Source organism: Rhineura floridana, chromosome 7 (genome assembly GCF_030035675.1).
Source record: "Rhineura floridana isolate rRhiFlo1 chromosome 7, rRhiFlo1.hap2, whole genome shotgun sequence".
NCBI classification, from domain to species: Eukaryota; Metazoa; Chordata; class Lepidosauria; order Squamata; family Rhineuridae; genus Rhineura; species Rhineura floridana.
The window spans coordinates 87879346-87907208 of record NC_084486.1 but is presented as its reverse complement, the minus strand read 5'-3'; the positions used below and the strand labels follow the sequence as shown (position 1 = coordinate 87907208).

The 27863-nt window shown below is 44.4% G+C and overlaps 1 protein-coding gene across 8 annotated transcripts; it reads right to left on the bottom strand.

Moving 5' to 3' along the window:
• Positions 1 to 859: 859 nt before the first annotated feature.
• On the bottom strand, positions 860 to 27863 carry ZFYVE27 (zinc finger FYVE-type containing 27). 8 transcript variants are annotated; one of them, XM_061636294.1, is made up of 13 exons: positions 27757 to 27838; positions 26704 to 26744; positions 26317 to 26520; positions 18377 to 18447; positions 17720 to 17906; positions 10214 to 10309; positions 9317 to 9429; positions 8118 to 8260; positions 6870 to 6941; positions 6091 to 6235; positions 2994 to 3040; positions 1995 to 2076; positions 860 to 1763 (listed from the first exon to the last, which is right to left on the bottom strand). In XM_061636294.1, exons 3-13 carry the CDS (start codon positions 26517 to 26519, stop codon positions 1699 to 1701), a joined length of 1224 nt encoding a protein of 407 aa, XP_061492278.1. In that variant the 5' UTR covers position 26520; positions 26704 to 26744; positions 27757 to 27838; the 3' UTR covers positions 860 to 1698. The 8 variants fall into 8 exon arrangements, with proteins under 8 accessions (XP_061492278.1, XP_061492282.1, XP_061492281.1 ...); XM_061636298.1 differs by having other exon boundaries at positions 26708 to 26744; XM_061636297.1 differs by lacking the exon at positions 27757 to 27838 and adding an exon at positions 27258 to 27677.

Below are 27863 nucleotides of genomic sequence, written 5' to 3'. Positions count from 1 at the left end.
ATGTTGTTGAACTCCACCTCCCATTTTTCCTGACCATTGGTCATGCTAGCAGGAGCTGATGAGAGTTGGGGTTCACAGCAATTGGAGAGCACCAGGTTGGGAAAAGCTGCCATAGACCTATCCTCCTGAATTTGTCCAATCCACTTTTAAAGATATATAAGCTATCAGGCATTGCACCTTTTAGTGATGAATTCCAGAAATTGTATTGTTTTGTTATATGCCTTCAAGTCGATTACGACTTGTGGGGACCCTATGAATCAGCGACCTCCAATAGCTTCTGTGTGAAAAAGTACAACTTTTTGTCTGTCCAGAATCCATTTCCAGTCTGGTTTCATATTTGTCTGTTTTCCTGCCATCCCCATTAACAATGCTTCATCCCACACAAAGAGGTAGAAAATGGGTTGCCATGCACTCCCAGTATACTTCCCCACTCACTGCAGTCCAGCCTGCATTAACCCACCTTTACACACATTGTACCAGAAATTGCAAGCAGCACAGAGGGCAGTCCCCGAGGCCAATGTTCACGCGTCCTCTACAGCGCTCCATCTTGCATCTCATACGCTTCAGTGCACTGTAGCCCATATGTATTTCTCAAGGCACAGGTGCCTGGTTGTTTGTTGGGTGTTCTTTGTTTTTTTTAGGTCTTCACATCCTGCATGTTCCAACATCCCGTCTTCAGCCCTGCTACTTCAAGGTGCATTCTCCAGTCCCTTTTATCTTTTATCCTCAAATTTCATCTCACAGATTCAATCTAAGGCTCTCTTCCAACAACTTTTATGCATAACTAGGTCCCCTGCTGCCTATTCCCCCTTCACCGCATCAAAAGCTACTTCAGACACTAGGAGTGCTGGCTCCGGTCTCCAGGGACACTATTTATTGGTATTATATACATGTATTACTCTGCAAGAGAGCTACAGAAGTCCAAAAACCAAGAGCTCCACTCCTGCAGAAGGATCCACCTTCTGAGGCAGGTGCTCCGCACCTTCAGGTGGGCCTTGTGATGAACAGGAACTCCAGTTGGCTACAGTAGCATCTGTTCCCTCTAACGTGGCAAAGACTTGAAGACAGCAAGATTTCCAAGTCCAGGTCAGGCCAGACTGAAGAGCTTTGTCTAAAAGCTATCTAAAAATAGCAAAGTCAATGGCGTGGAGATGGGAAGAGAGATGCCATCAACATCTGAACAGGGACAGAAAGCAGGTCCAGCTGCACAACTTTCTCAGTTCCAGGGTTGACAAGACTTTGCCTTCTTTACACAGCGGAGCTTACTCTGACCAGAGCCAACTTACAATGAGCATCTGGAGGAAGACCCAGCCTCCACTTCAGAACACACTCAGGGAACAAGCGGCATCTCACTCCCTAGCGAAACACAGAGATGCCTGGCAGTCCAGATGCCAAGAACCACCTTGCATAACAAGAACGGCCAGCTTCCTGCAAGGATGACAAGGGAAAATTTGGGGCTCCAGGCAAGCGAAGGACTGTTTGCTCCTGGATTGAGGGAAGGGAAAGCCTACAGTAGTTTAGTACATAAGGAACCCCCTACGACACCGTTAAGTCATGATTGCTAGTCCCCTCCTATTACAAGTACAGGGAGGAGCAGAAGGAGTGCACAATGCTGTTGTTTCACTCCCAGGAATGCCAGCAAGTTTGGGGTAAGAGGAAGAGCAGATTCAGCAGAAGGCAGGACTCCAAATCGGCTTCTCACTTGATGAGTGCTTGGTTACACTGCCCACATACGAAGACGGTCTCCCGCTGGGCATCAGGAGCTGCAGTAGAAAGCACCAGACAGAGACTCAGAGCCCACCAACAATTGTGCTGCTTTCCCCACCCCCAAGCCAGACAAGAACTTCTTCAGCCCTCATACATACACCCTGAGAGAGAAACCCAATGACCCCTTCTGACTAGTGACAGGCAGAATTACAGCAAACCTGCCCCCCCCAATGGGAAAGAGCATTCACACGGAGGAGCCCCACCCTAGTCCCTGGCTGCCCTCTCACCTGTAGCCCCCATGCAGCTCTTGGGAACTTTGAAGGAGCAGCACCTGGAGCAGAAACTGTTCCCGCAGTTACTACAACACCGCTGCAGGGAGGAAAGGAAACGGACACACACACACAAAGAAACTGCCTTCAAACATCATTCTTTCCCACCATCCCACAACAAGAGCCCCCAAAATAAATTCCTTAGTGGGCAGGCCCCCACTATCCCCAAAGGTGAAACTAGGCGTGATATAAGAAATCCACAATTAGCATCACCTGCTTTTTTTTTTTTAAAGGAGCACCTCAACGGGTTAGCACAGTGGTGCTGGGTGAGGGGAGGATGAACCCTTCCCCCCTACACACACCAAGATACCATTTGCTCCGCGAATGAACATTTTACAGGTACCCATAGAAAACGTGTGTGGGGAGGGGATTTTCAGCACAGGGGAGAAAGGTTAACTCCCATGCTGCCCAACAGATGCCACTCTGAATTAGGCAGGGGGGAGGGGAAGCTGCTGTTAATTAGAGAAACCCAGAGGAAATCCAATTCGTGGGTCTCTCAGGTGACATCTAGTTTGGCCCTAGGAACGCTGGCTTGGCCCCGCAGAAATGGATCCAGAAGAACAGCGTCTGCAGAGCTGAGGGAGGCTGAGCGGAAGAAGAAAAGAGGCTGCTGCTTGCATCGGAAGCTGCGCTTCCAGCCCGGTATATCAAGCTGTTATGCTAGTCTAGCCCACCCTGTTGTAGTCCAAAGCACCCAGAGGGCAACAGGTTGGGGAAAGATGTGTTATGCCATCTCCTCACCTTGCCAGCAGCCTCAAAGCCAAGAGGATGAGAGTAAAAAGGCCAGAGAATGTATTTAAAAAAACACTTCAGATACCTATTGCTGTTCTCCTCCCTCGCCTCCCCCCCCCCTTCAGTAGCAAAGGAGCTTAAGGAAGGAGTCAGGAAGGTGAACAAGACAAGGCAGCACAAGAAGGACAAGGGGGCAGCTAGGGCAATGCTGGGCTAGAGACTCACCCTCTTCTTTAACACAGAGAAAGTGGCTGAACAGCTTGCACAGTTCCCTGTGAAATATCAGAGAAGGCACATGTAAAGGTCAAATCTGGTACCTCTTCATCCATCAAGCTGTACAGAAAATTTGCCTTGCCTTCCCTCTCTGCTGTCCCCCCCCCCAATTTCTAGAGACAGTCCTTCCCTACTAACAGCTCCATCACATCCTATTGTCCAAGGAGACACACCCATGTGCCAGGGTGTGCCAAAAAAACTCACTGTGAGGGCTCTCCGCGGGACCGATATTCAGGATTTGTATTGGGTGGCAAAAAGGCCCTGTTGCATGCTGCATCTCCCAGGCAATGCCAATCCTCCACTCTACAACCCTGTGCCAGGACCAGAGGTGGGCATATGCCACATAAACATGGAATTCGGCATGGGGTGGAAAAAAATTCATCTCTCAAGAATCTCAGAATAAACACTTCCGGGAAGGGTGACTTAGCCTGTGCCTGCTTTTGAGACGGGCTCCTGCCTCAAAAGAAGCTTATTCAGATATATCAGTCAGTTTTTTCTTTTTTTTTTGACTGATTAAACTTCTCCCGGGTAGGGAGAAACGAAGAGATTAACCTCAAAGCCTATTTTTGTTGGGACGACCAGATCTCATTAATTTATGGGACGAGGTCCAGCCGACGAAGGTGGGACGGATTTTTAACAGCAAGCTCTATCTGATAAAGCGAACGTTCACCTTATCTTCTAAGAGAGAACGCACTAACAGGCAAGCACCCTTCTTTCTATATTTTTCTTTTACTTGACTTAAATTGTTGCTGTTTAAAAGAGATTTGCCAGATTGATCAGTTTTTGACATCTCACTGGGGAGCCATAACTTCTCTCTGCTACGCACTAATTAATAGCTTATCTCTGTTTTTGTTGCAAAAAGCTGTCCTGGATTTGCATTCTAAAGATATACACAGAAGAGGGATTTCTATTCCAGATTTTTATTTTGAAAAATATTATACTGTTTTGAGACTACTCTCTTTTTGGTCTATTTTATTTTGACGAATCTGTTTCTTGACGATTGCCATTAATTGTTTCGATCCTGGGAACTGCATTTTGTTTACTTAACTATTGGAGAGATAAGGCTGTCTGCTCTGTTTATACTGTGATGTCACCAAGTTTGGAGTATTAACCCAATTGTTGCTGAAATAAGAAGTGGTTCTCCTATATTTTTCTTTTAAAATGGCAATTAAGAAAGTGGCTGAAAATCTGGAAATAACTATGTTTCAGAAAATAATGGATGAGATTGAGATAATGAAAATTGAATTGAGTAAAATGAAGCAGGAGATTAAAGATATAAGGGTCCCTGTGAGAGAGGTGACCCTGGAAGGGGTCCCTGTGAGAGAGGAGACCCCGGAGATTGGAACAGGGGTCCCTGTGAGAGAGGTGACCCTGGAGACTGGAATAGGGGTCCCTGTGAGAGAGGAGATCCCGGAGATTGGAACCAACGTGGAACAGGAACAAGATTTGGAGTCTATGGACTTTAGAAATAAAATCTATTGTTTGGAACTCAATGTTATCTCTGAAGAAATGAATGAAGATTCTAGAGATAAAGTTATCAATGGCATGGATAATCTTCTGGACTGGAATGATGTGATGGAGCCCAATATAGAGAAAATCTATGGAATTAACTGCAGCCATGTGACAATGGAAAAACTTTTAAGAGATGACCCAGTGTATTTTGAAAAAAAGAACAGAGATATGATTTTACAGCAGTATTTCAGCAACCTATTCAGAATGGATGGCAAGAAAATATTTGGGATAGAGGTAATCCCCATCAGACTCTTACTATATGACTATGGCTTTGACAGCAAGATTATTATGGAATACTGATAATGGAAGATTGGATATTGAAATTACTGGACTTAACAAGACTACTGAAGATGGAAGATGGAAAATGGAACTAATAGAGATAATAGAACAATGGCTACTGAAATTATTGAACCTAACAGATTCTGATGTGATGGATTAATTGAAATGTTTATTTTGACTATGGTTATGACAATAAGATTATCATAATTAGTAATGAGATGGATTAATCGATATGCTTATCTGGAAAAAAAAATTGATAGATATATTTCTTAAAGAATTGAAACCTCTCTTTGACTTTTTGTGGAAAGAATAAAGTAATGTTTATGAGATTTGATGATTAAGTAAGATAACTACTGGAGGAAAGTGATTTTATAATATGACTTAAGAGACAGGATTGTTATATATTATAGACTTATAACTGATTTGATCTTTGACAAATGGGAAGTCAATATTTTACTCTTTATTTTTTATTTTTGTTTTTTTTTTTTCTTTTTTTCTTTTTGTTTAACTATTTTTGATTTTGTTTTTTGTCTTTGAATGTTTTATGATTTTGTCTTGTATGTTTTATGAAAATCTGAATAAAAATTATTGAAAAAAAGAATCTCAGAATAAACCAGTGTGGTATAAGCGATCAAGGGTTAGAGGTGGACTCAGCTTCATTGGGTGGCCTTGCACATGTCTGCCTCTCAGTGCAGAGCTGCATGTGACTGTGGCAAGTATGCATTCACAAACTCAGTTTGCTGGGGGGGATGCCAAAACGGGTGAACGGGGGTATTTCTAAGAGAGTTAGTAAAGATGTTTAACCCCCTCTTGCCTGTTGATTCTGTCCTGTAAAATGACTCCCCCTCCCTGGCAGTATTGCACAATTCGAAGTGTCCTTGGCACTGATATTTTTAAAGCCCTAAGTACATACAGCCCTGGGCACAATGGCATTTTTCTAATACAGAAGACCCATCTAACACTAGCCAGCCCCAGCCTCCTCTGTGCCAACAATTGGGCCATGCCTTCCTATTCAACCAACCCTCTACATCATCCTTCCCCAACCCGGTACCCTCCAAATGTTTCTAACTACAATATCCATCAGCCCCAACCAGCACGGTTGTGCAGGCTGGAGATGATGGTTGTAGCCCAAAACATCTGGAGGGCACCAGGTTGGGGGAGAAGGCTGATCTACGCTATTCCTGCTTCAGTCCAACAGTAAGCATCTCATGGCATCAGCACTCTGCCATTTCTACCACCCCACCTCCCAATCCAGTACCGAGGTTGTTGGTTGGGTAGCGCTTCCGCAGTCGCTCCGTCAGCCGCGACACCCTGCTGCGAATCACCTCATTCTTGCTCATGAATGGATTGTCAGGAAGGCCCAGATCAAATTCTCCTGAGCACTGAGAGACATCATCATCATCCTGGATAGGAGGAAAGATCAAGAGCAGCACTTGTCAAGAAGCAGCCACTACACACAGTGTCTGCCTCTAAGGAATAATCTAGGGCAGGGGGATAAGGGCACAACGGCTAGGCTAGCCATGGGGAAAAGCACAAAAGGGTCAAAATTCTGAGCCCCTGGAAGGGTCACAGTCAGCCTTCCAGCTTGGGTGGGCAAGTAAATGAGACGTGATCAGGGCAAAGAACACAGCAAAGATACCAAAGTCGCACAGGCAACTGGAAGAAAAGTGATCTTTGATTTAGGACAGGGTGGCCAAGCTCCTGAACTCACCATTCCTAGCAGCTGGGTCTCCTACTCCCGCAGCAAAGAGAAAAGACAAGAGATGTTGTCCAGAAGAACCCAGCCCAAAGCAACCTTCATCTTTTATGGTGTACCCATCTCCACTTCCAGAACAGCACATTGCCTATCCTATTTCTCTCTTCCCCATACCAAAACGTTTACTGCACTACTGGCGTGGACCATGCCTTGCTGCCACTCACTACCCTAAGTAACAAGATGAAGGAGGCCACCTTTAATCTGCTAGCCTAGCAATATAACCTTACTCCATCATAGCACAGATAAGTCCAAGCCCAGGAAGGACCTCTCAGGGCACAGACCTCAATAGCATCCTTGAATTCATCATCAGGCTCTGCCTCCTCTGCTTCCTCCACACTGCCAGGGGTCAGATCCTACAAGGAAAGCAAATGACTGTCATTTTGTAATCAAGGAATCAAGGCCTGCCAGCAATAAATGAATCCAGAATGGACCCTACTCAATTGACCTTACCCCGTTACAACTACTCAAATGCATCAGTCCATGGAAGCTAGGACCTTCTGAATGCATTTCCCTTCCTGCCTGGGCATAGTTATTTACCATCACAGCTTTTACACAAAGCCCCAAACACTGAGAATGTTTGGGGTGCAGATCCTGAACATCTTAATAGGCTGCAGAAAGGGGCAATACTGACCGGAACAGGCAGTGAAGACTTTCTGAAGAACTGTGCGAGGGAAGAGAAGAGAAGACTATAGGTACCCTCCTTTTACATTTTCAGATGAACCAAGGTAAGTGGCAAAAAAAAATTAGGGCTGAGCTGAAAATCTTACTATACTTCTAAGAAGCAGACTGGAGAAAATAAAGGTAAGCTCAAATTTGTAACACTCCATTGCCTGCCTGAGGCTCCACCTTTTATCAGTAGGTTCCAGATGCATTCCAACACTACTTCTTCATAACCAGCTGAGACGAAAAGGTTCAGGCACTTTGCAAAGGAGAGGGCAGAAGGTGAATGGCAGCTCCCCCAAAGACACGGACCTGTGTAGGCAGACCTGCGGCCTGGGAGCAGGGATTGGAGGTTTCCAGACAAAATCCACAGCTCTATTCCTCCCATGATTTCCTATCATGAACTTACTTTGCAAAATGCAGCTGTAGCTGGGGGAACCTGTGATCCTCCATATGTTGTTGGGACTGTAGCTCCCATTCATCCCTGCCCACTGGCTAGGGCTGGTGAGAGTTGGGAGTCCAACAACATCAGAGGCCCACCGGTTCTCCCATCCCTAGCTTAAAGCAAGACTACAGAAGATGGGAAAGCAGGGTTGGGGGAAAACATGGGACTACATCCAGCAGAAGGAAGGTGGATGCTTGTCTTTTGTGCTCCAGCCTGGGACATGTTTCCTAAGACTGTAGATCTGGAATCAGCTGGAAAGCCAGCAACTGATACGCTAAGTGCCTGAGGATGACCACAGGCATTTGCAAAAGAAAAAACAAACCATCCCAGCCACTTTGATGAAAATACTCATTCTAGATCTGCTTGGAAGAGAGAAACACAGACCTGACTATTCTTGTACCTTTCCACTACCTCGGTGCCTTACCTCAGTACTGGTGGGTGTAGGTGTCCGGTCTGGCAGGGCTGCAGCCCCTACATCTCCAGCTTCCAGCTCTACTAGCTCTGGAGTCGTAGCAATGGGCTTGAGGCCCAAACGTTGCTCTACAGCAGACTTCAGCTCCAGCAACACTAGGGAGGGAGGGCAGAAAAGGGCAACCAGTGTTCATTCCCTAAAAGCCCAAGAAAGCCTTCCAGTAAACAGCCTAGGCTTTTAGCACTAGAAGAACAGCATGTCATTCAAGCCTACTTCCAACCCAAATGCCCAAGAGATATGCTGGCACAGCAGCAACCAGTACCTGAATGTATTTAGCAGCATTTAAAACAGCAGTAGGCTTGCCTGAATCCCCCACAGCTCTCTCCAACGCAAATCTGGCTGAACTAGAGCCCTAACCACCCCCTAACCCCTCAGTAGCCAGGGAAAATGCAGTGAATATTCCCCAGCACACTTTTTTGGCATACGATACAAGAAGCTGAAGTGTTTCCTGAACACCCATCTCCGCATCCAGGTTTCCTTTTTTTCTTTTTCAGCAACTGTTCACTGGCATTCACAGCCCCCTGGCTGCTGCTCTAGCATCCTCACAAAGCCAATTCAGAGTGAGGACAGGAAGCTTTCCTTCACTATAAGTGGGTATTGAGAAAAACTGTGCTCTGAACAGGTTCGTCCCTGCTTGCACTTTTCCATCCCCCACAAAAAAATGTCAGAAGTGGGGTGCATCCCGGGGGGAAGTTTTCACAGCACACTCCCAAAACCTGTTTCAGCTAAGCACCGTCTCTTGGTGCTGCTCCTTGTGATAGCCCACCGTTTTCTGCCAGATACCACCACAGGAAATTTGTCATTCTCATAGAAAGATTTATTTCCCTACTGGGACATATCTGTATGGAAGAGGTTTCCAGTACTCAGTTATGCCCAGTGAATGGAGTCCGTGCCTGGGTTTCATGAACATAAAAGAGTTTGTTTATGGAATCAGGGCGGCACAGAAGAGATGCAGTTCTCCCCCTCTCCTCAAAATTTGCTATCAGCTACACACAGTTCCCCTCATTTGGCATAATGTGGGACAGCAGCAGGGGTGGGTGCAACACAGATCCCTGCCTCACACAGATTTATAGCAAAGGAAATCTTGAATCTGGGCGCCCTGTTTCTAGACAGATAGATCAGTTCCTGTGGGAAGGAGAGCAATCTCTTACCTTGATAAAATGCCACATTGCCCAAGAAAAGGGCATTATTGAGCAAAACAAAGACCCAACACAAGGGCAGCAAATAGAGGGCACAAACAGACACCATCAGCATCCCATAAAACCTGGACAGAGGGTGGAAAAACAGCAGAAGGGGTATGATACACCTTGGCATCAGGATGACAGTCAGGTGCCCCCAGAGCAGCTCAGGCCTGTCTAAGCTCCCATCACTCTCAGATACTGAATAGTGAACACAGATATCATCTCCATTTGCCTTCCTGTCACCCAAATACCCCCCTTCAGTCTGGACAAACCAATAGCTGCCCTCTGTCCAATTGCACCCAGACAGCTTCCCTGTGAACGCCACCACTACATCTGGGCATGGACACCTGCCCAATGTACAGTGGAAAAGTAGGGATCCATATGGCCAGTGAAGTGACCTAGCAGCAAAGCTCACAACCAGGGCCAGGGCCAGGCATGACTGGGCCCTTAGGAACCAGCCTGCCCCAGGCCCATGACGCCACAGCCTAACACGCCTCCATGCAGGTGGTGGCAGGCAGGCATGCACACTGCACACAGCATTCACGTTGATGGGAGAGGTAGGTAATGCATGTGTGCAGGCTTATTGAAACCCACATTATCTGTATTGGGGGATGCCTGGGAGCTCCATCTCTGTGATGCATCTCAGGGTTGGATTGCAGGACCTGACGCTGCCATGGATCATGGAACGGGAGCACCATCCTCCCACTCTAAGTAGGGGCCCTTCAGGGACCCCTCTAGGCCACAGGGCCCAACCTGACCGCCCTCTGGTGCCAGCCCTGCTCACAATCCCAAAGCAGCAAGGCCTTGGTCACCACCACAGGCAGCAATGTCCCAGTTCTATGACGTGTTCCCCAAGGCCACACTCACTGTGAGGATAGAGAAGGGTTCTCCCAGTACAGGACACGGTAGACTGCCTCACAGCCACCACACAGCCGACTCAGGAGGGCCTCCAATTGGATCAAGCTGAAAAAGGATATCACAGCAGCGTTAAACGCATTCCACATGCCCTTCTACTCACAACCCCAAAGCCACTGCAGCAATCTACATTCCAAATGCTTCACAAAGGGAAAAAAGTGATCCCCACCACCTCATTTAGTCCAAGGCAAGTGCAGAGAAAGGGTCCACTTTCAGGGTAGGGTTGAACTGAAAAACACTCTTTCATTGCTCATCCACACAAGGCATGGTTAGGATGAGCCCTGCAAAAACCTCCTATCCCAGCTAGTTCCAGGCAGGCAAGCTTGGATACAGAAAGCAACTGTATAGGCTTCACAAGTAGGATAAGAGCCAGCATGATTCAGAGCCCAGCAGTCTATCTACTGAATATAGGAGACCCTGGGTTCATATCCCTGCTGAGTCATGAAAAACTCATTAGGCAATCTTCTGCATGTCTTTCCTGTAGCCAAAAATCTGAATAGCGATGACTAACTTCAGAGCTGTTGTGAAGCTAACAGTGTGATCCTAACCACATCTACTCAGAAATAAGTCCAATTTAATTCTGTGGGGCTTCTTCCCAGGTAAGTGGGGTTAGGATTCCAACCTAAGCAAAATATTGATTTAAAGTCATCCAGCCCACAAAGAAAGCTATAAGGTTTCTCAAACTTTGTGTGTGTGTGTTTTTAATTAATTAATTATCAGTTTGTTTTACAGAAGAGATAAAAACCAGAATATGGCAAAATGCTTTTTATATTAAATCCATATAAAATTAAATCCACCCAAAAAATATAGGTGCAAAGGAGAAAATCTCAACTCCCATTAGCTGGGTTTAGTCCCTCATATGAGCAAAAAACCCTGCCTGATCCTGTAGGCTGTTGGAAAGCAAGATGTTCTATGTTTTTCCAGAAAGACAAGAAAAAGACAAGTAAGCGGTTAGAACTGTGCAGCAATCCAAGGACGGACTGCAGCTGGCACATAAACCGAAAGTGTATAAAACCTTGGGTGAAGAAACCGCAAGGTGTGGGGGTTGTTAGTTGGAGTAAAGAGACTTTTATCGTGTTAATACTTTGCCTATTGCATCAGTAAAGATTCTCTTTACAAGAACTTGCTGTAGTGTGTCTTTACTCTGGATATTCTGGGAAACAACTGGACGTTTTCTGGGCACAGGTCTCTACATTCATACGCTACACAACAAGGGTTATGGGCCCAGCACCAGCCTAGAGACCCAAGCTAGAGAACCAATCCAATCCAGAGTTCCAGAGATCCAGCAGCAGTGCTCAGCAGTGCACAGAAGGAAACCGGTATCCAGCAGCGGCAAACCAGGACGCTTGGTTGGTGAGTCTAACGTGTGTACGGAATCGTGCCGGGAGGCTGTGTGAGAAGCAGGAAAGGAAAGTCTGCAAGGATGGCAGTTTCGCTTTCGGCTGGCATGCCTCTTGAACGGCTGACAGAAACAAACTATATGAGTTGGCGTTTAAGGATGCAAGCATTTCTAACTAAGGAAGATGTATGGCAAGTAGTAATCCATGAACCCCCCTCCATTCCACCACCGGAGCAGTGGATTCGACTAGAGGAAAAAGCAAGGGCTTATCTTATTCTGGCATTAGATGATTCACAATTGCTTCACATTCAAGATAAACCGACAGCCAGGCTGATATGGACTGCTCTTAACGAGGTTCACGTCAGGAAAACAGCCAGCAGCAAGATTCATTTAGCACGGAAGCTCTATCAAATTAGGCTGACTAATGACGTGACGATGTCAGAACATTTACTAGCAATAAAGAAACTGTTTGCGGAGTTGCAAGAACGGAATGTTGCTCACACTCAAGTATAACAAGTTTACATCATCCTATCTTCTCTGAATACTTCCTGGGATCCTGTTGTATGTTCGTTAGAAGCAATGAGAGATGACAATCTAACCGTCGAGTACGTATCTGGAAAGCTGATCCAGGAGTGGGAGAGGCGAAAGGACACAGACGACAGGGAACATCTGGATAAATGCAACAGAAAAGAAAGCAGAACTTTCTTCAAAGACGCAGATACGAGATCATATGGAATGAAAGCCTGCTATATTTGTGGTTCACATTCACATCTACAAAAGGACTGTGAGTCAAGACGAAAAGGACAAGGAAGGAAGCTGTCGTATGTTCAGCTGGTGAGTGCTGATAAAAGGAAAACCAAAAGCTGCGAAAACAGTGACTGTGTTGAATGGGTAGTGGACTCCGGAGCTACTCACAGTATGATTGCAGACAGAACTATGTTCAAAACTATGCTTCCCACGACGGAGGATGTGGTACTTGCTGATGGTACGCACAGAAAGGTACTGGGAAGGGGAACTGTAAAATTGTGTATACTGAATACAATAATGACTGACGTACTGTTTGTACCAGGACTAGAAAGCAATATCTTGTCTGTCACAAAACTGAATTCCATGGGTTTTGAAGTGTTGTTTAAACATGGGATCTGTGAGATAAGAAAGGGAGACAGAGTCTGTTCACAAGGGAGTTTAAGAGATTCACTATTCTATATAAAACTGAATCTCATCGAGTGCGGTCAGAGGGTGAAAAGCATAATAACACAAAAAGGGAGTTATGGCAAGAGCCCAAAGGGTGCAACTGTAATGTGCCCGGTGATAGAGTCGTCTCTGGCCTTCACCGCAGCCAGAATTGCACCTGAGGCGATACAGGAGGAACCCTCTTGCATCGATGATATCAGGCAGTTGCCCGTAACCGAGCAGGCCAAATGGCAGGCAGCCATGCAAGAGGAGCTACAGGCCATAGACAATAATGGCACATGGACGCTGAGCAGTCTACCCACAGGAAAGAAAGCCATCGGCTGCAAGTGGGTATTCAAGAGAAAAAGGACTAGCTCAGGTGAGGTGCAAAGATACAGAGCACGCCTGGTAGCAAAGGGGTTTACACAACAGTATGGCAGTGATTATGATGCCGTCTTTGCCCCTGTTGTCAAGCATGAATCCATTAGAATACTTTTGAAAATAGCTGCAATGAAACACATGAAGGTCTACCATTATGACATCGGCACAGCTTTCTTGCATGGGGACCTGCAGGAGGAGATATACATGGAGCAACCTCCAGGGTTTGTAACAAAACCAGGGCTAGTGTGTAGGTTGCACAAATCCCTATATGGTCTTCGTCAGAGTGCGAGGTGTTGGAATGCCAAGTTGGACGACGTATTGAGGTCTATGGGGTTTAGACGGTGTGTGGCAGACACTTGTGTGTATGTCAAGACAAATGGTACAAGCACCACGTATTGTTCCATGTATGTGGATGATATTCTATATGTCTTCCACGATGAGACAGATGAGATATACTTCAATGATAATCTACGACAGCATGTAGATACGAAGTGCTTGGGGCCAGTAAAGCACTATTTAGGAACTGACATCATGCGTAGTGATGATGGTAACTTCATGCTAAGACAGGAAGGGAAAATAAAGCAGCTTCTGGCTGAATGTGGGATGTCAGACTGTAAACCTGTAAGGACGCCCATGACTGTCTCATTTCAACAGGAAATGCAGGAGACACAATGTGCAAACCCAACTCTATATAGACACATTCTGGGCAAGTTACAATACCTGGTAAAGGTAACGCGCCCAGACATTTGTAACGCGGTCGGCATCTTAAGCAGGAAGGTGGAGAAACCTTCAGAAACAGATTGGCAATGCGTTAAGAGAGTGCTTAGATACCTCCAGGGCTCTAGTAAGAAGGGGCTGGTTCTTTCCGTGCAGGAACAGGGTGGCATGGAATGTTACATGGATGCAGACCATGCGGGTGAACTCACAAGCCATAAGTCAACCACTGGCATAGTTATGCTGCTGTACGGGTCAGTGATTGATTGGAGTAGCAGAAGGCAGGCGGTTGTGGCTACTTCCAGCTCAGAAGCTGAGTACGTTGGCTTGTCGAGTGCATGCAATGAACTGCAATGGTTCGCACATCTAACACACGAAGTGGGAATAGAGGTTAAGAAGCTTATAAAGGTATACGAGGATAACCAAACATGTATCAGGCTAGCAACATCGGAAGCGAACACCAAGCGTACCAAACACATAAGTGTCAGATATCACCATGTCAGAGAAAGCATACAGCAAGGGTTTATCACGTTAATATACTGTAACACTGCTCACATGTTGGCTGACATCATGACTAAACCCATATGTGAAGAGAAATACAGCAAAATAATTGCTATGCTTGGCGTGTTTCACTGGAATGACGAATAACTGATGCTGCATATCTTTACTTGTAATAAAATAAACCATATGAATCAATGCATTTCTGAAGAATTATACAAATGTATATAAGAAACTGTGTAAAACTCATGTAGAAAAATGTCTTTATGGAAAAGGTGGGAGCTGTAGGCTGTTGGAAAGCAAGATGTTCTATGTTTTTCCAGAAAGACAAGAAAAAGACAAGTAAGGGGTTAAAACTGTGCAGCAATCCAAGGACGGACTGCAGCTGGCACATAAACCGAAAGTGTATAAAACCTCGGGTGAAGAAACCGCAAGGTGTGGGGGTTGTTAGTTGGAGGAAAGAGACTTGTATCGTGTTAATACTTTGCCTATTGAATCAGTAAAGATTCTCTTTACAAGAACTTGCTGTAGTGTGTCTTTACACTGGATATTCTGGGAAACAACTGGACGTTTTCTGGGCACAGGCCTCTACATTCATATGCTACACAACAGATCATACAAGCAAAAGCATGTGTGTTTAAAGGCCAGGTTAACAGCATGCCTGTTTCACTCTTTTGATGGATAAACTGTGTGCTAGAGCAAAAGTGGGAGGAGGCGAGGCAAAGACCAGATCAGTGCGACAACAGAGATTTAGGGTGAAAATAAAAATGGTCCTATAGACAAACCTAGGGGAGTAGTTTTATAAGTAAAAGCATTAATTTGTAGCTAGGCAGCATTTTTCATTTTGGATCACCTCAAAGCATATGTCAAGGTCAGGACAGGGAGCCACCAGCATTACAACGTGATATATCAGAAAGTAATCAATTCAGTGCTGTGTAGGGTAACAGGATGATTGTTGTGGTTTTGCCATGTGTGCATTGTTGTAATTTTGCTGTTTGTTTATTCCACATTACTTCCTTATGTTCTTAAGTACTCTGTCTTTATTACCGTTATCACAGCAAAGTGCATGGTATGAGGCAAGTGGACTGAGAAACTGACCAACTCTGACCAACTTCAAGGCATTCTGTGCCTTCAAAAATCCTTTTCACATTAAATGCATGCACCCTGGAAGATTATAGAACTGAAGGAAAGCACTGCTGAGGTTTTACAGAAGCAAGAGCCAAGCTGGCAAAGGCCAAAGAGGAATTTGCTTGCAGCAATGAAGTTATAAGGTCATAGGTGTGTTGCCCTTGGGGTGTGTGGAAGCCCACTCATGCCAGTTTGGCGATCAGCGAGGCTTGCCTGGACCATATATACTGAAGGGGTATGTAATAACATGGCACATCAAATCATATGATGGATTGAACATCAGACTTTGATATCTTGTGCAAAACATCAACAAAGTGACTACTGTTATGGTCAACTTCGGACAGGAAAGTGTGGGGAGAAAAAGAGTTTGTTCTTATGTAACTTGGGCTTCTCCCTATCTGAGCTCCAAGCCACAAAAAACTATTCCCTTTATAAAATTCAGACCACTCTAATAATGTATCTGTCCTGATCAAACATTGATTGGAGCAAAAACCATTAGTCCTTAGCTCAGAAAAGTTCCAAAGTCTTCTAAAATTAGGTTTCCTAACATGCACACTTGGGAGTAATACAATATGTTAATAAAAACCTTTTTAAAAAATCAAATTCTATAATTACTTAAACAAAGGGATGCAACACTACTGTGTCATCCTCATAGGCGGCTAACAGATGTACTAAACCTGGAGTAATGTTGCATTTAGTTGCAAATCAATATGTTTTAATAGCTCTATTGAGCAGTGAGAACACACTTTTCTTTGGAAAAATACAAATGGAAAAGTTGATTAAAATCAATGATTTAAAAATGAGGCTTCTTGCCAAGTGATTGAAATCGATCCACTGTTCTGGAAGGAGGATGGGCAGTTTGAGGGGTGGGCAGCATAATCACGTAAATGCTTAAGCGACTCTTTTTTCAGTCTAGAGTCACAGTCACAACTAGCAAGGGTGTGCAATGCCCCCAAAGGGTGAACTGAAGTAGGGTACCTTAGAAGGCAGCTAATCTAGGGGAGGATCCACACGTTGGTTGCTAGTACTACCAAGGTACTGCTCTCCCACTATTTCTTAAAAGTAGGATTACCACCGTTTCCACACATGTAACATTACTGTGCTGTATAGACATCACACAACTGTTGGCCTCATGGCAATGCTGAAATGGATGGCATCTGCAATGTCACGTGGACTATCTTTAAACATACTCCCAGCCTTCCCCCACCCCATTTGACCTGAATGCATGTGTTTCTAGCTACCATTGCAATGCATTTTTTAGAATGTTGCAGGCAGTATCATTGATAACATAAGTGATGACAGATAGGGTAGTTTGGGGAAGATGCTACCCACTCCCCCAAAAAGCCTCCATGACACACATCATACTGCATTAGTGCTGTGCAGCTCTTTGTGATGGCCACATAAAGTAAAAATGAAAAGATCAACTCTGTGCGGTTGTGCACAGCTCTACAGGTGCACGGTTGAAGAAGAAAATGGATCAGTATGCCATACTGTGCACTGCTGCAGATCTATGCAGGTGAGCATCCAAAACAGCCAGTGTGGTGTAGCAGTTAAAAGTGTTGGACAAGGATCTGGGTGACCACGGTTCTCACTAAGCCATAAGGCTCACTAGGTGACCTTGGGCCAGTCACTGTATCATGGCTTAACCTACTTCACAAGTGATGTATGGATGAAATGGGGAGGAACCATATATACTTCCTTAAGCTCCTTAGGGGAAAAGTGGGATATAAATGTAATTAATAAAATATTATGGGACACACAAACACACGCATGCAAGTTACTCCGAGAAATAAAACCTCAAAAAGAACAACAGCTGGTCAAAAAATGATGAAAATATTTTTTGTAAAAATACAGCAAGAAAAAAGTAAAAAGGCTAAAATCGGAGAAGACAAAAGACAGGAACTGGTGGAAACCAACACTAAAGATGGGACAGAAAGGTCACCAAATTGCTTCTGCCAGCTAAACCACTCCCACTGTTCAGGTGTAACAATAGCATGTAACTTGTCTACACTGGAAATGCTCACACAATAGACAGAAAAATAATCACAAATCATATCCGAAAAAATAATGGGTCACATGCATTTAGAATGAGCAAGACATTCAGAATCAGAAAAAGATCTAATGTGAACGGGCAATTAGCACAAGAAGCATCCCTCTATCACGAATTTCAAAAGACTCCACCCAAGGGCCCATCTGTTTTTCCATCTTTCCCTAGTAGCACTTACAAGCCCTTTACTTCAGCCACAGCCTCATGTCGAGAAAGTTGAACTTTCCTCACATCCTCACGCCGCACACTGTGGTACCTACGACGTGCCAGCTCTTCCTCAGTCAGGCGGATGCGGCATGTCTCCTGCAGGTAGCCCAGCATGGCAGGCACTGAGATCAGTAGGACACACAGCCCATACCAAGCAGCTGGAATGGGAAGTAGAACAGATGCAGAGTTTATTAGACCATCCCTCTGTTTGTCCAGTCAGCATATAGTTTTACCACCATCACCCACAGCTCAGGGGCAGATCATGCACTTTGAATGAAGCTGGTCCCAGGTTCAATCCCTGGCATTTCCAGGTAGGGCTGGGAATGTTCCCTGTCTGAAATCCTGGAAAGTTGCTGCCAGTCAGCATCAACAATACTGAGCTAGACATACCAATGATCTGCCTCAATATAAGGCAGCTTCCTATATACCTCCCCATACACCATCTCAAAGGAGGCCTTTCTGCTTGCCATGTACACGATTCCGTTACTATCTCTAAAGAAAAGAGCTATTAGCCCTTAAAATCTGCCCCCAATAAAATCATATTCCATTCCCCCAAGCTTCACATCACACCCGAAGGGAGATCTATACTTCACTTAGGTTCCCAGCACATACATCCAACATTTCTCACCTTCATTCAGAGTCAGAAGCAGAAAGTTCAGGCCCAGGCAGGTCAAGAGGGAGCAGAGAGGCATCTGCCAGCTGTGGAACATACACAATCAAGCATTTATTATACAGCCATATGAGTGGCTGTATACTATACCCAGCGTGGATTTTTCACATTCCGCGATGTTAAATTGAAAAAACCGCCCCATGCTATTCTGATGATTTCCATAAGCTCACTTCAAAACAAAACCTTACAAAACTTATAGTCCTGAACTCAGAAACGCTTGCTTAACAACTCTCTAAATTTTCATGGCGATACACAAAACAGTCAGAGAATTGAAAATTCAAAGTGTAAAAAGAAAAAAACCCAGACCCTTTTTGGACTTTTTTCTCTGAGAGTTCTCATAATCTGTTGAAATTCATTAAAAATTAGCTGTGTTCACTGAGTACCTGTAATCCTATCACTGACCTTGACCCATACTCTAAACTTCATCTTCTGCAATTTTAAAGTTTAAAAAATGCCTGGTTGATTTTTAATTAATTTAAGAAATGTTACAGTGAACTCAATGATAATGTCGGGCATGCTCAGTAAGAACCAACTGTCAGTGTTCTAAAAGCCAGACTCACAGCTGCTGGGGTTGGCTAATCAGGGGGCCACACCCACACCAGACTTTGATTTCACTTGAGACAGTCATGAGTTCCCCCAAAGAATCCTGGGAAGTGTAGTTTGTGAAGGGTGCTGAGAGGAGACTCCTATTTCCCTGACAGAGCTCCAGTGGCCAGAGTGGTTTAACAGTCAGCCACTTTGAAGCTCTGTAAGGGGAACAGGGCATCTCCTACCAACTCTCAGAACCCTTCACTAACTACACTTCCCAGGATTCTTTGAGAGAAGCCATGACTGTATAAAGTGAAATAAAGGTCTTGTGTGTGTGTGGCCAAGGACAGCTTTGGTTGAAATTTGGGTGGGAGGCTACTTGTGCCTGTTGTAGAATAAAAAGGTGGGGGAAATGCTGAAAAGCAATGATATTTTTCACAATATTTTCTTTTTGGAAAGGAAAGGGGCTTCCCCCCTGCCCAGTGCCCACCCACCTAATCTCCCCTCTCTCCCCCAGAAAATAGTTGCTAGATTTTTGGTGTAAAGAAAAGGAATGGGGTGGGGGAGCTAATGTCTTTGTGGCACATGGTAAACTGTTGTGAGCTGTTTTTTATACAAAATTGTTCTTATAAGAACTGTATTTCACCTTATGCATCAAGGAAATGAGACGTATGCCTCGAGACAGATAAGTTACCTTGTATGAAACTATGGTTTTCACAAGAAAAATGTACAGAGATAACGACATGCAGCCAGAGGAGTCTTCTAGAGAACAGTTGAAAGGGGCTAAACAACTTAAAATTACTCATTTCCTCCTCTCCTCTAAAGCTGAGAAGAGTTTGTCACGTTCCTGCAGCTCAGACGCTGTCTCTGAATTAAAGGAGCCAGACTGTATTATTAATTCTAGCCTACTTGCTTCTCCCTCTGGAGTCGAGACAGATTGGTCACTGGACCTCAGAGACACATATAAGATTTCTGAGCAGCCTCCAGGCAAAAATACAAACTTGGCGGTAGAATTGGCCCGGGCAGAACTTCAATCAAACTCTCAACCCTGTATCAAAGGAGGTTCTTATAGGATTCCCCTACCCTCCCTGGTGACGGACATACATGAATCCCTGAGCTTCTTAAGCTGTCAAGCCCACCCCACCCCCTTTCTTACTCAGAGACTACCCCTATGGAAGGTGATGGTGTGAGACAGTCTCTATCTCAGCCTGACTATTTATGTTTGAATACTCAGTTGGCGATTGCCTCAAGCGAAATAACTTGTATCAAAACCTTTATTTCAGAGACAAATGGCTTATTAAGAACCCTGACTCAGGAATTTGCCAAGATAGCTCTAATGATGAAGCCTAATAACTCTGTTGCTACAAACCCAGTATCTTCTTCAGCTCTGGCCAATAACCAGAAACGTAAATAGAAAATTAAAGCTGCACCAAAAGGCAAAAAATCTAAAAACATCAAGAGGTACAAACACCCTAAAGGCAAGAAAATGGACTTTCGGAAACTGTTTAAATTGTTAGAAACACTGCCTCCTAATGGTTGGATAAAGGATTGTCGCTCTTGCACAGTTTCCTCTCAAGTTACTACGACTGCACCACATAGCGAATTGCTCCATCTTCCTCAGACCCCTGCGCAGCTATCTTATGGGCCATCTACGAGAGGACCATGCTCGGAAAGTCAAGTGGTTAAAGATTATTCTACCAAACCCTCTCCGCCAATTGGGGATGCAAAATATTGGCTTTTAAAATATGACCGGAATTCAATAGCCCTACTCAATCTCCCCAACTATAGTATTAAACGTTATAATGTCAACAAGAAAGTGTACATCTATAAAGTCCTACAAGTCATGAACTTGACATTCATTAAACTGGAGGACATCATACAAGTTGAATTTCTTCCGAATATACCTACAAAATTGTCGGTTTTACTTACCTTTTGATTCCAAGTGACGGCTAATTTACTACTGGCTTGTAGGCCCAAGTTACTCAAGCAAGGGATTTCTGTTCAAAGACATTTTTTCAACCAGGCGCAACCCTATACCTTGGGTATGTCCCGATGCCAAACAACTTCTATTTTAACAGCTGCTCAACCAAATGACAAGTTCCAGCCATTGGATGGAAGCCCTATGAGGGCCCCTATTGTTCCTTGGCCCACACAGGATTCTCTACAAACTCAAAACCAGAACCCTGGAGTTACTACCTCCATGGACGTTTCTGAACTTTTTCCTTCTAAGTCTCAGAATGAATCAGGCTCCTTCGATTTAGACTCATCCAGCAGTAGCAAATTCATTGTCGTGGATGAAATAAGTGCTGTTTCCACCTCATCGTCTACACCGCTGCCCATGAGCCTGCCTAAGTCTTCGGCCGATGAGCCGAATACAGATGATTTAGAGTCTGCATCCTTTCTCTTCTCCTGTGAAGGCGAGGAGGAGCTAGTAGCCAACTTTCATACATTTTCTGATTATGCCCAGCGGGACATTATAAACAAACTGCAAAATCTGCTTAAAAACCTACAAGGAAGGAGGGCACCATTTAGATATCTGGAGGACTTTGAATTAGGCTCACCATCCAAAGATTACACCTCTAACCAACTGCCTCCTCCCCTTCTCCCACCCTTGAACGGACCGAATGTTTATAACTCTACCTTGAGTTGTGAGGCGGAAATCCATCAAGAGGGGTTTATTTCCCCTTGACATATGGCTCCCAAAGTGAGTCAAGCTCCGCCCCCTCTCACCGTCATTTCATGGAATGTAGCTGGCTGGCTGTCCAAGCTGGCCGACCGGGATTTTGTCGAGTTTTGCAGGTGCTTTCAGATTGTATGTATTCAAGAATCCTGGGTTTTTTCTATCCCTACTATTATCTCCTCTAAGGGGGGTAGGCCTCAGGGTGGTTTGGCCACTCTGATTTCGGTAGACTGGAACCCAACAGCTTCAGAGATTAATATGTCCACGTCTAAAAACATCCTTATTACGAAAATCTCGTGGCCTGAGTCACCTGAAATAATAGGGATTAATGTATATGTTCCCCCGTCTTTCAAGGCCCATTCAGATGAGGCCCATAGTACCATCTGGTCGGATCTTGAGCAGGTGTTGTTGCTGATATATCAACAGTACCAGGATCCCCTCTTACTGCTTACTGGCGATTTCAATGCAAGGGTGGGTTCAAATAATCTGACCATTGGTAGTAAATTGGGACTGTCTTCGGACGATTTATCAGTCCTCCCTTACAGGAATTCCTCGGACAGAGTTATAAATTTTGCTGGGCTTTCTTTCTTTACATTAATATATAAATTTCAGTTTCTAATTTGCAATGGTTCTGATTTATTTCCTGAATCAACTGCACATACCTTCCTCGGTCCTTGGGAAAGGAGTGTAATTGATTATATGGTCCTCTCCAATTATCTTATCTCCCTAATAAAATCTTTTGAGGTCATTTCAAGACCAGAGAGTGACCATATGCCCATATATGCTCTTTTTTCTATCTCACTTTACCTCCCACCTAGTACTTATTTTCGGCCTGGTCCCCTTGTATCACAGGGAGAAAGAAGGATCCGCTGGAGTGGGAAATTGAATGAGTCCCTTACTCTCTTTTTAAATTCCCCTCGGATGCTGGACTTGAGAGATCGTTTCTTAACTACCAATGTTTCTCTCCAATTATATGATTCCCTTGTTCTAATGTTAAGGCCCCTGTTAGTTACCACCAAACCTGTCACACAGAAGAAGCCCGGGTGGTTTGATAATCATTGTATATTAGCAAAACGTAGTCTAAGTACGGCCATCAGAGCTCTCAGGTGGGATGAGTCACCAGCGAAATTTAAGGCTTATTTGTTTTATAGACGGTCCTATAAAAAGCTTCTTAACAACAAAAAAGCCAGCTATGTGCAACAGCACTGGAGGGAACTTGGTCTCGCCGCTTCAGAGAATAATGCCTCTAAATTCTGGGACCTGGTCTCCAAGGGCCTGAGGCTGGAGCGTCATGATACTGACAACCAGATAACATTGGAACAATGGAAAGTCTTTTTTTCCAGGTTATATAATGACCCCTCATCTTATCCTCAATTAACGTCAATACCATTTGTTAGTGCCCTAAACGGTTACCCAGAGTGGGACCCGGTCTCGTCTGATGAGGTTGTCTCTTTAATTTCTATGTTGAAAACCAGTAAGGCTCCAGGTGAGGATATGATTCCAGCAGAGCTTTTTAAGTCTAACCCCGAATGGTGGGCTCCTATACTTGCTAAATTATTTACCTTTATTACGCCCATGGAGCTATCCCCAATGGCTGGCGAACTAGCACGGTGGTGCCAATTTATAAAAATGGTGCCAAATCAGATCCTAGCAACTTTAGACCGATCAGTTTATTGGATGTTGCTTCCAAACTCTATTCTAGGTATATTTTGATGAAACTTAACAGATGGGCTTCTGAGAATGACATCATTGCCCCAGAACAAGCAGGATTCTCCAAAGGTAAATCCACAGTGGATCAATGCTATGTTCTTTTTCACCCCATTCAAAAATACGCATTCCACAAAAGAAAAGAATTGTTTGTGGCATTTGTAGACTTTTCCGCCGCCTTTGATCGGGTTTAATATATTATATTATATATTATATTCTGCCTTTGGCAGAAACTCGGGAAACTAACATAGATAAAAGACTATTTATGCTATTACAAATTCTGCACCATGAAACTTCCCTAAGAGTGAGATTGGGAGCAAATGGTCTTCTCTCTGAGATAATTCACACATCCCAGGGAGTTAGACAGGGATGTTTATTAGCACCTTTTCTTTTCAATTTTTATGTGAATAGCATTGTTAAGGAATTATCGGGCCCAATGTTCTTTCCTCCGTCTATTTTATCAACCAAACTATCTGTTTTGTTATATGCGGATGATCTGGCCCTCATCTCAATGACCCAAATTGGAATGAGGAGGTTGTTGCACAGTTTAGGCCTCTTCTGCTCAAAAGAGCGTCTTCATATTAATTATACAAAGACAAAAGTAGTTGTGTTTGGAAACAAAAGTTCCAAACACATATGGAGACTAAACGATAAAATAATCCAACAACAATGGAGTTATTGCTACCTGGGCATGATTTTTTCCTCAAATCTATCTTGGAATCTCCACTGTAATGCAGCTAGGCTGAAGGCTACCCGCTCTGTCCACCAATTATGCCGCTTCTTCCATAGTAAAGGTGGCAGACTGGTCCCTCCTGCTCTGGAAATTTTTAATAAGAAAATCATCCCGCAACTTCTCTATGGGGCAGAGATCTGGGGTTACAGCTTTACCCCCCAGCTAGAGAAAGTCCAGAACGGCTTTCTTAGGTCTATTTTGGCTACCCCTCCTGGTACCCCTGCCCCCTTTTTAAGGTTGGAGACGGGATCCCACCCATTGGAGGCTTACGCCCACATAGCCTTGGCGTCCTATTGGTTGCGCCTAGCTGGGATGGATGACTCCTGTTTACCCAAAAAGTGTATTTTGGAACAGTTGCAGTCATCCCATCACTCCTCTTGGATTGATCAAGCCAAATCTAAACTGGCTGTCTATGGGATCTCTATTGTCTCCTTACCTTCCCGTTACTCCCCAAAGGCCAGAAGACTGCTCAAAGAAAGGATTCTTCTATATGCCCAAAGGTGGACACTCTACTTGGCCTTTCTATCACCCTTGTCCCTTTGGTATTCTTGGTTTAAGACAACATTCCATATGGAATCCTATCTTTCTTTCCTCCCCTCCCCTTGGTTGAGAATATCATTTACGGCACTCCGCTTTCAAACGATGCCCACAGCCATTCTAGAGGGCCGTTATAATAAGATCCCCTTTAATTCTCGGGTATGTATTTGCCATATGGGAGGATATTGGTCATTATCTCTTAAGATGTCCGTTATATAAGGATCCTAGAGATAAATTTCTTGCCCCCATTATTTCTAACCTGCTGGATAGACCGGTTTTAGAACAAATTGCCTCCCTATTAGTCGGCACGGATAAATATGTGACTACTCGGGTAGCTAACTTTGCACTGGCGGCTAGGAAGATCAGAGCTAAAGTTACAAATAATGCGGAGGCAATCTGAGTTAATTATTTTTTAAAAGGATGCAAAGAGTTACCCTCTTCACAGGCACATTCTACAGATGTATATATTTCATGTATATAATTTCCTAAGACTGGATGGCAGATGTGTTTTACCTAACAAGGTATTTTTGTATATATTTCATGTAAATCATGTATCATGTTTTTTGTACTGTGTATTTTAGCTCCTTTTATTTTATCTTTTTTAACCTTTTTTGCGGTGGCTATATAGCTTTAAGCAAATAAAACAAATTAACTAACCTTGTTCTTATAAGGTGAGAACTAATGTAAAGTTTTAAGGGGGCTAATAGGAAAAGTGGAAAATACCTAACTCTTCCAAGCTACACAAGAAGTGGATTGTACTGTGAAAGACTAACCCAAATTGTGTTTGCATTTTGACAAATTTGTAGGGCAGTACAATATCTCAGAGAGGAGATCAGGTCTCCTGCTCCCCTGGTGCATTCACTATACAGTAGGGCCCCGCTTTACAGCACTTCGCTTTACAGCAATTCACTAATGTGGCAGCTTTCAATTAGGGAAAGTCCCCGCATTAAGGCGCTTGTTCCATTTTTACAGCTGTTTTTTTCCGTCGTGTACCATTTTGACGTCATTTTCGCGCGACGTGTCCCATTATCGTCAATGGGTTTCGCTTTATGGCAATTTCCGCTTTACAGCGGGGGTCCGGAACGGAACCCACCGTATGAGCGGGGCCCTACTGTAGCTGCCCAATTTCCCTGCTTTTAAAAGTTTGATAGAAATATTTGTGGGCTATAGGTACGTCCTTAAAGCTTTTTTGCTTATTAGTGAACCGTCATCTCAAAGGGATACTTTAGCTATACAAAAGGGTATGAATGTGAGAATGTGAGGATGGAAAGGAGGAAGGGGGAACCTATGACTAGGGCCATGAGGTACAGTAAACTACTTTGAGTACAGTAATGTAGAAAGATAGCATACACATTAAAAATCAAATGAAAATGAACGAGAGGACAAAAGTAAGGTAAGGACCTGGTACGGTGGTTCAAAATGGAGGCCACTTTTTTTAAGAAAGAGTATAGAGTCAGCCATGGATCCAGTACTAGTGGACACTGACCAAGCCACAAATGCAGTAACATGTCTTCTTTAAACCCAATAGCACACAGCATCCCCAAAGTTGTATGCCTCATATCTCTTGGAACAAGAAGTGGAAGTAAAATTTGGTCAAAAGCGGTATTTGCACAGAGTGTATGCTTTTCTGCCCCCCAGGATGTTAGTAGCTAACAAATACTCTTCTCTCTAGGTCGCATCCCCTGAGATGTAACCAAATAGATGGGCACCAACCTGAGGAGGAACCACAACCCTTCAGCAACATCCTGCAGTGGTTCCAGGTACAGCTCCAGCCGCTTGTAGGACACTACTAGATTGAAGAGGTCAAAGGAAGGGGGCTTGGGGGGCAAGGGAGAAACTTGCTGGGAATCGGATGTAGTGGGGCTGTCCTGCCCATTCCCTGTGGTTGCTCCACCCTCACGCTCCGACACCTGCATACTGTAAACGTGAAGGTCAGGAGATGCAATGAATAAACAAATAGCACAGTCATCTCTTCCCCACCACCAGCCCAGTCTGAAGGAAACAACAAATGATAACCTTTGGGAACAGCACTGCCCACATCCATCCATGCAAAGGAACTGCATTCACTACAACTGGGCAAATCATGAAAAACAGAAATACCTACAACAGGTTTCACCTTTGCCCCACTGAGGCCCCAGAACCTGCAAGAAAGGGAGAGCCAACACACAAATCTCAGAGTGTCCCAAGGTATGCAAAGCAATGGGAAGGCTATGCAAAAGTATCTCCTCCTTCAGACACTAGCAAAAAGCAACTAGAGCCATCTGGAAGTCAGGGAGGATAGACACTACCTGCAATCCCATATCCTATACATCAACAGACAATCTGATATTCTGTGCTAATTAATCTGGACTAATTACCACCACTGGTTCTTTACACACACAACTGCAAACAAATCTTAAAATCTCTACTCATAAATATGTATTGAAAGCAAAAGCAGGGAGAGAATCTGTCCTTATAATGTTCTTTAGCCACAATGGCTAGATAAAAGTCTAGGGTGACAAAGGCCAGCCAGCTCTGTTTGTATTAAATGATACCCAGCATACACCATCAAAGCATGTGGGGTGCATCTGTGACACAAAAGAAACACATTCAGAGGGAGAGGGGGTGGCCAGATCATATTCTACATCTCAGTTTGACATAGACAGTCTCATTACCTGGATCACTCAAGATGGATCAAAACAGAGAAAACAAACAAGAAGAGATGCTCTGGTCTACTAACTCAGTAGCGAGGAGGAAAGCAAAACTTTTTTCTCTCTCCCCTCAGGAAAGGCTCCTCTACCATTAACAGGTGCCTGGCATGGCACACATAAATTCAGCAGGTGAAGCTTTTTGCGCAGTTCTTCTCCATGCTGGGTAAGCTTCATCTGCTGCATTTCCACATACCGAGCAGTTGTTAACAGCACAGCAGCTCTTTCCAGAAGAAAAACAGTAACCACATAAATTCACCACTTAAACCTGGAGCCTTAAGATCCGCAAACACGGAGACTCCACTGAGCAAGCGCTCCCTTTATGGGGGGTAGGTAGAGATCTCCAACTCTGATGGAGCAGCAGGCAAAAACACACCGGATCGTCCCCCTTACCCCGACCCACAATCACTCCAATCCAAAATAGAGCGAAAGGGCGGAGCCTCCCTACTGTCAAACTCGACCTCACCCCTGTCGCCGAGCCGCCGCAGCTACCAACACTTCCTGGGCAGAAAGACCCGGCTGTGGTTGAGCTTCGTTGCGTAGCACACGCTGCTGGGAAGCGACAGCCGGACT

Bases quoted from the DNA above. Each gene is read 5' to 3' on its own strand.
- ZFYVE27 (XM_061636292.1), bottom strand. From the start codon at position 26,666: ATGCAGTTCCTTTGCATGGATGGATGTGGGCAGTGCTGTTCCCAAAG. The intron at 8,261-9,316 runs GTAAGAGATTGC...CTCCCTCCCTAG, and splicing joins CAATGTGGCATTTTATCAAG to TGTTGCTGGAGCTGAAGTCT. The intron at 3,041-6,090 runs GTACTGGATTGG...GATATTTCACAG, and splicing joins CTACCCAACCAACAACCTCG to GGAACTGTGCAAGCTGTTCA.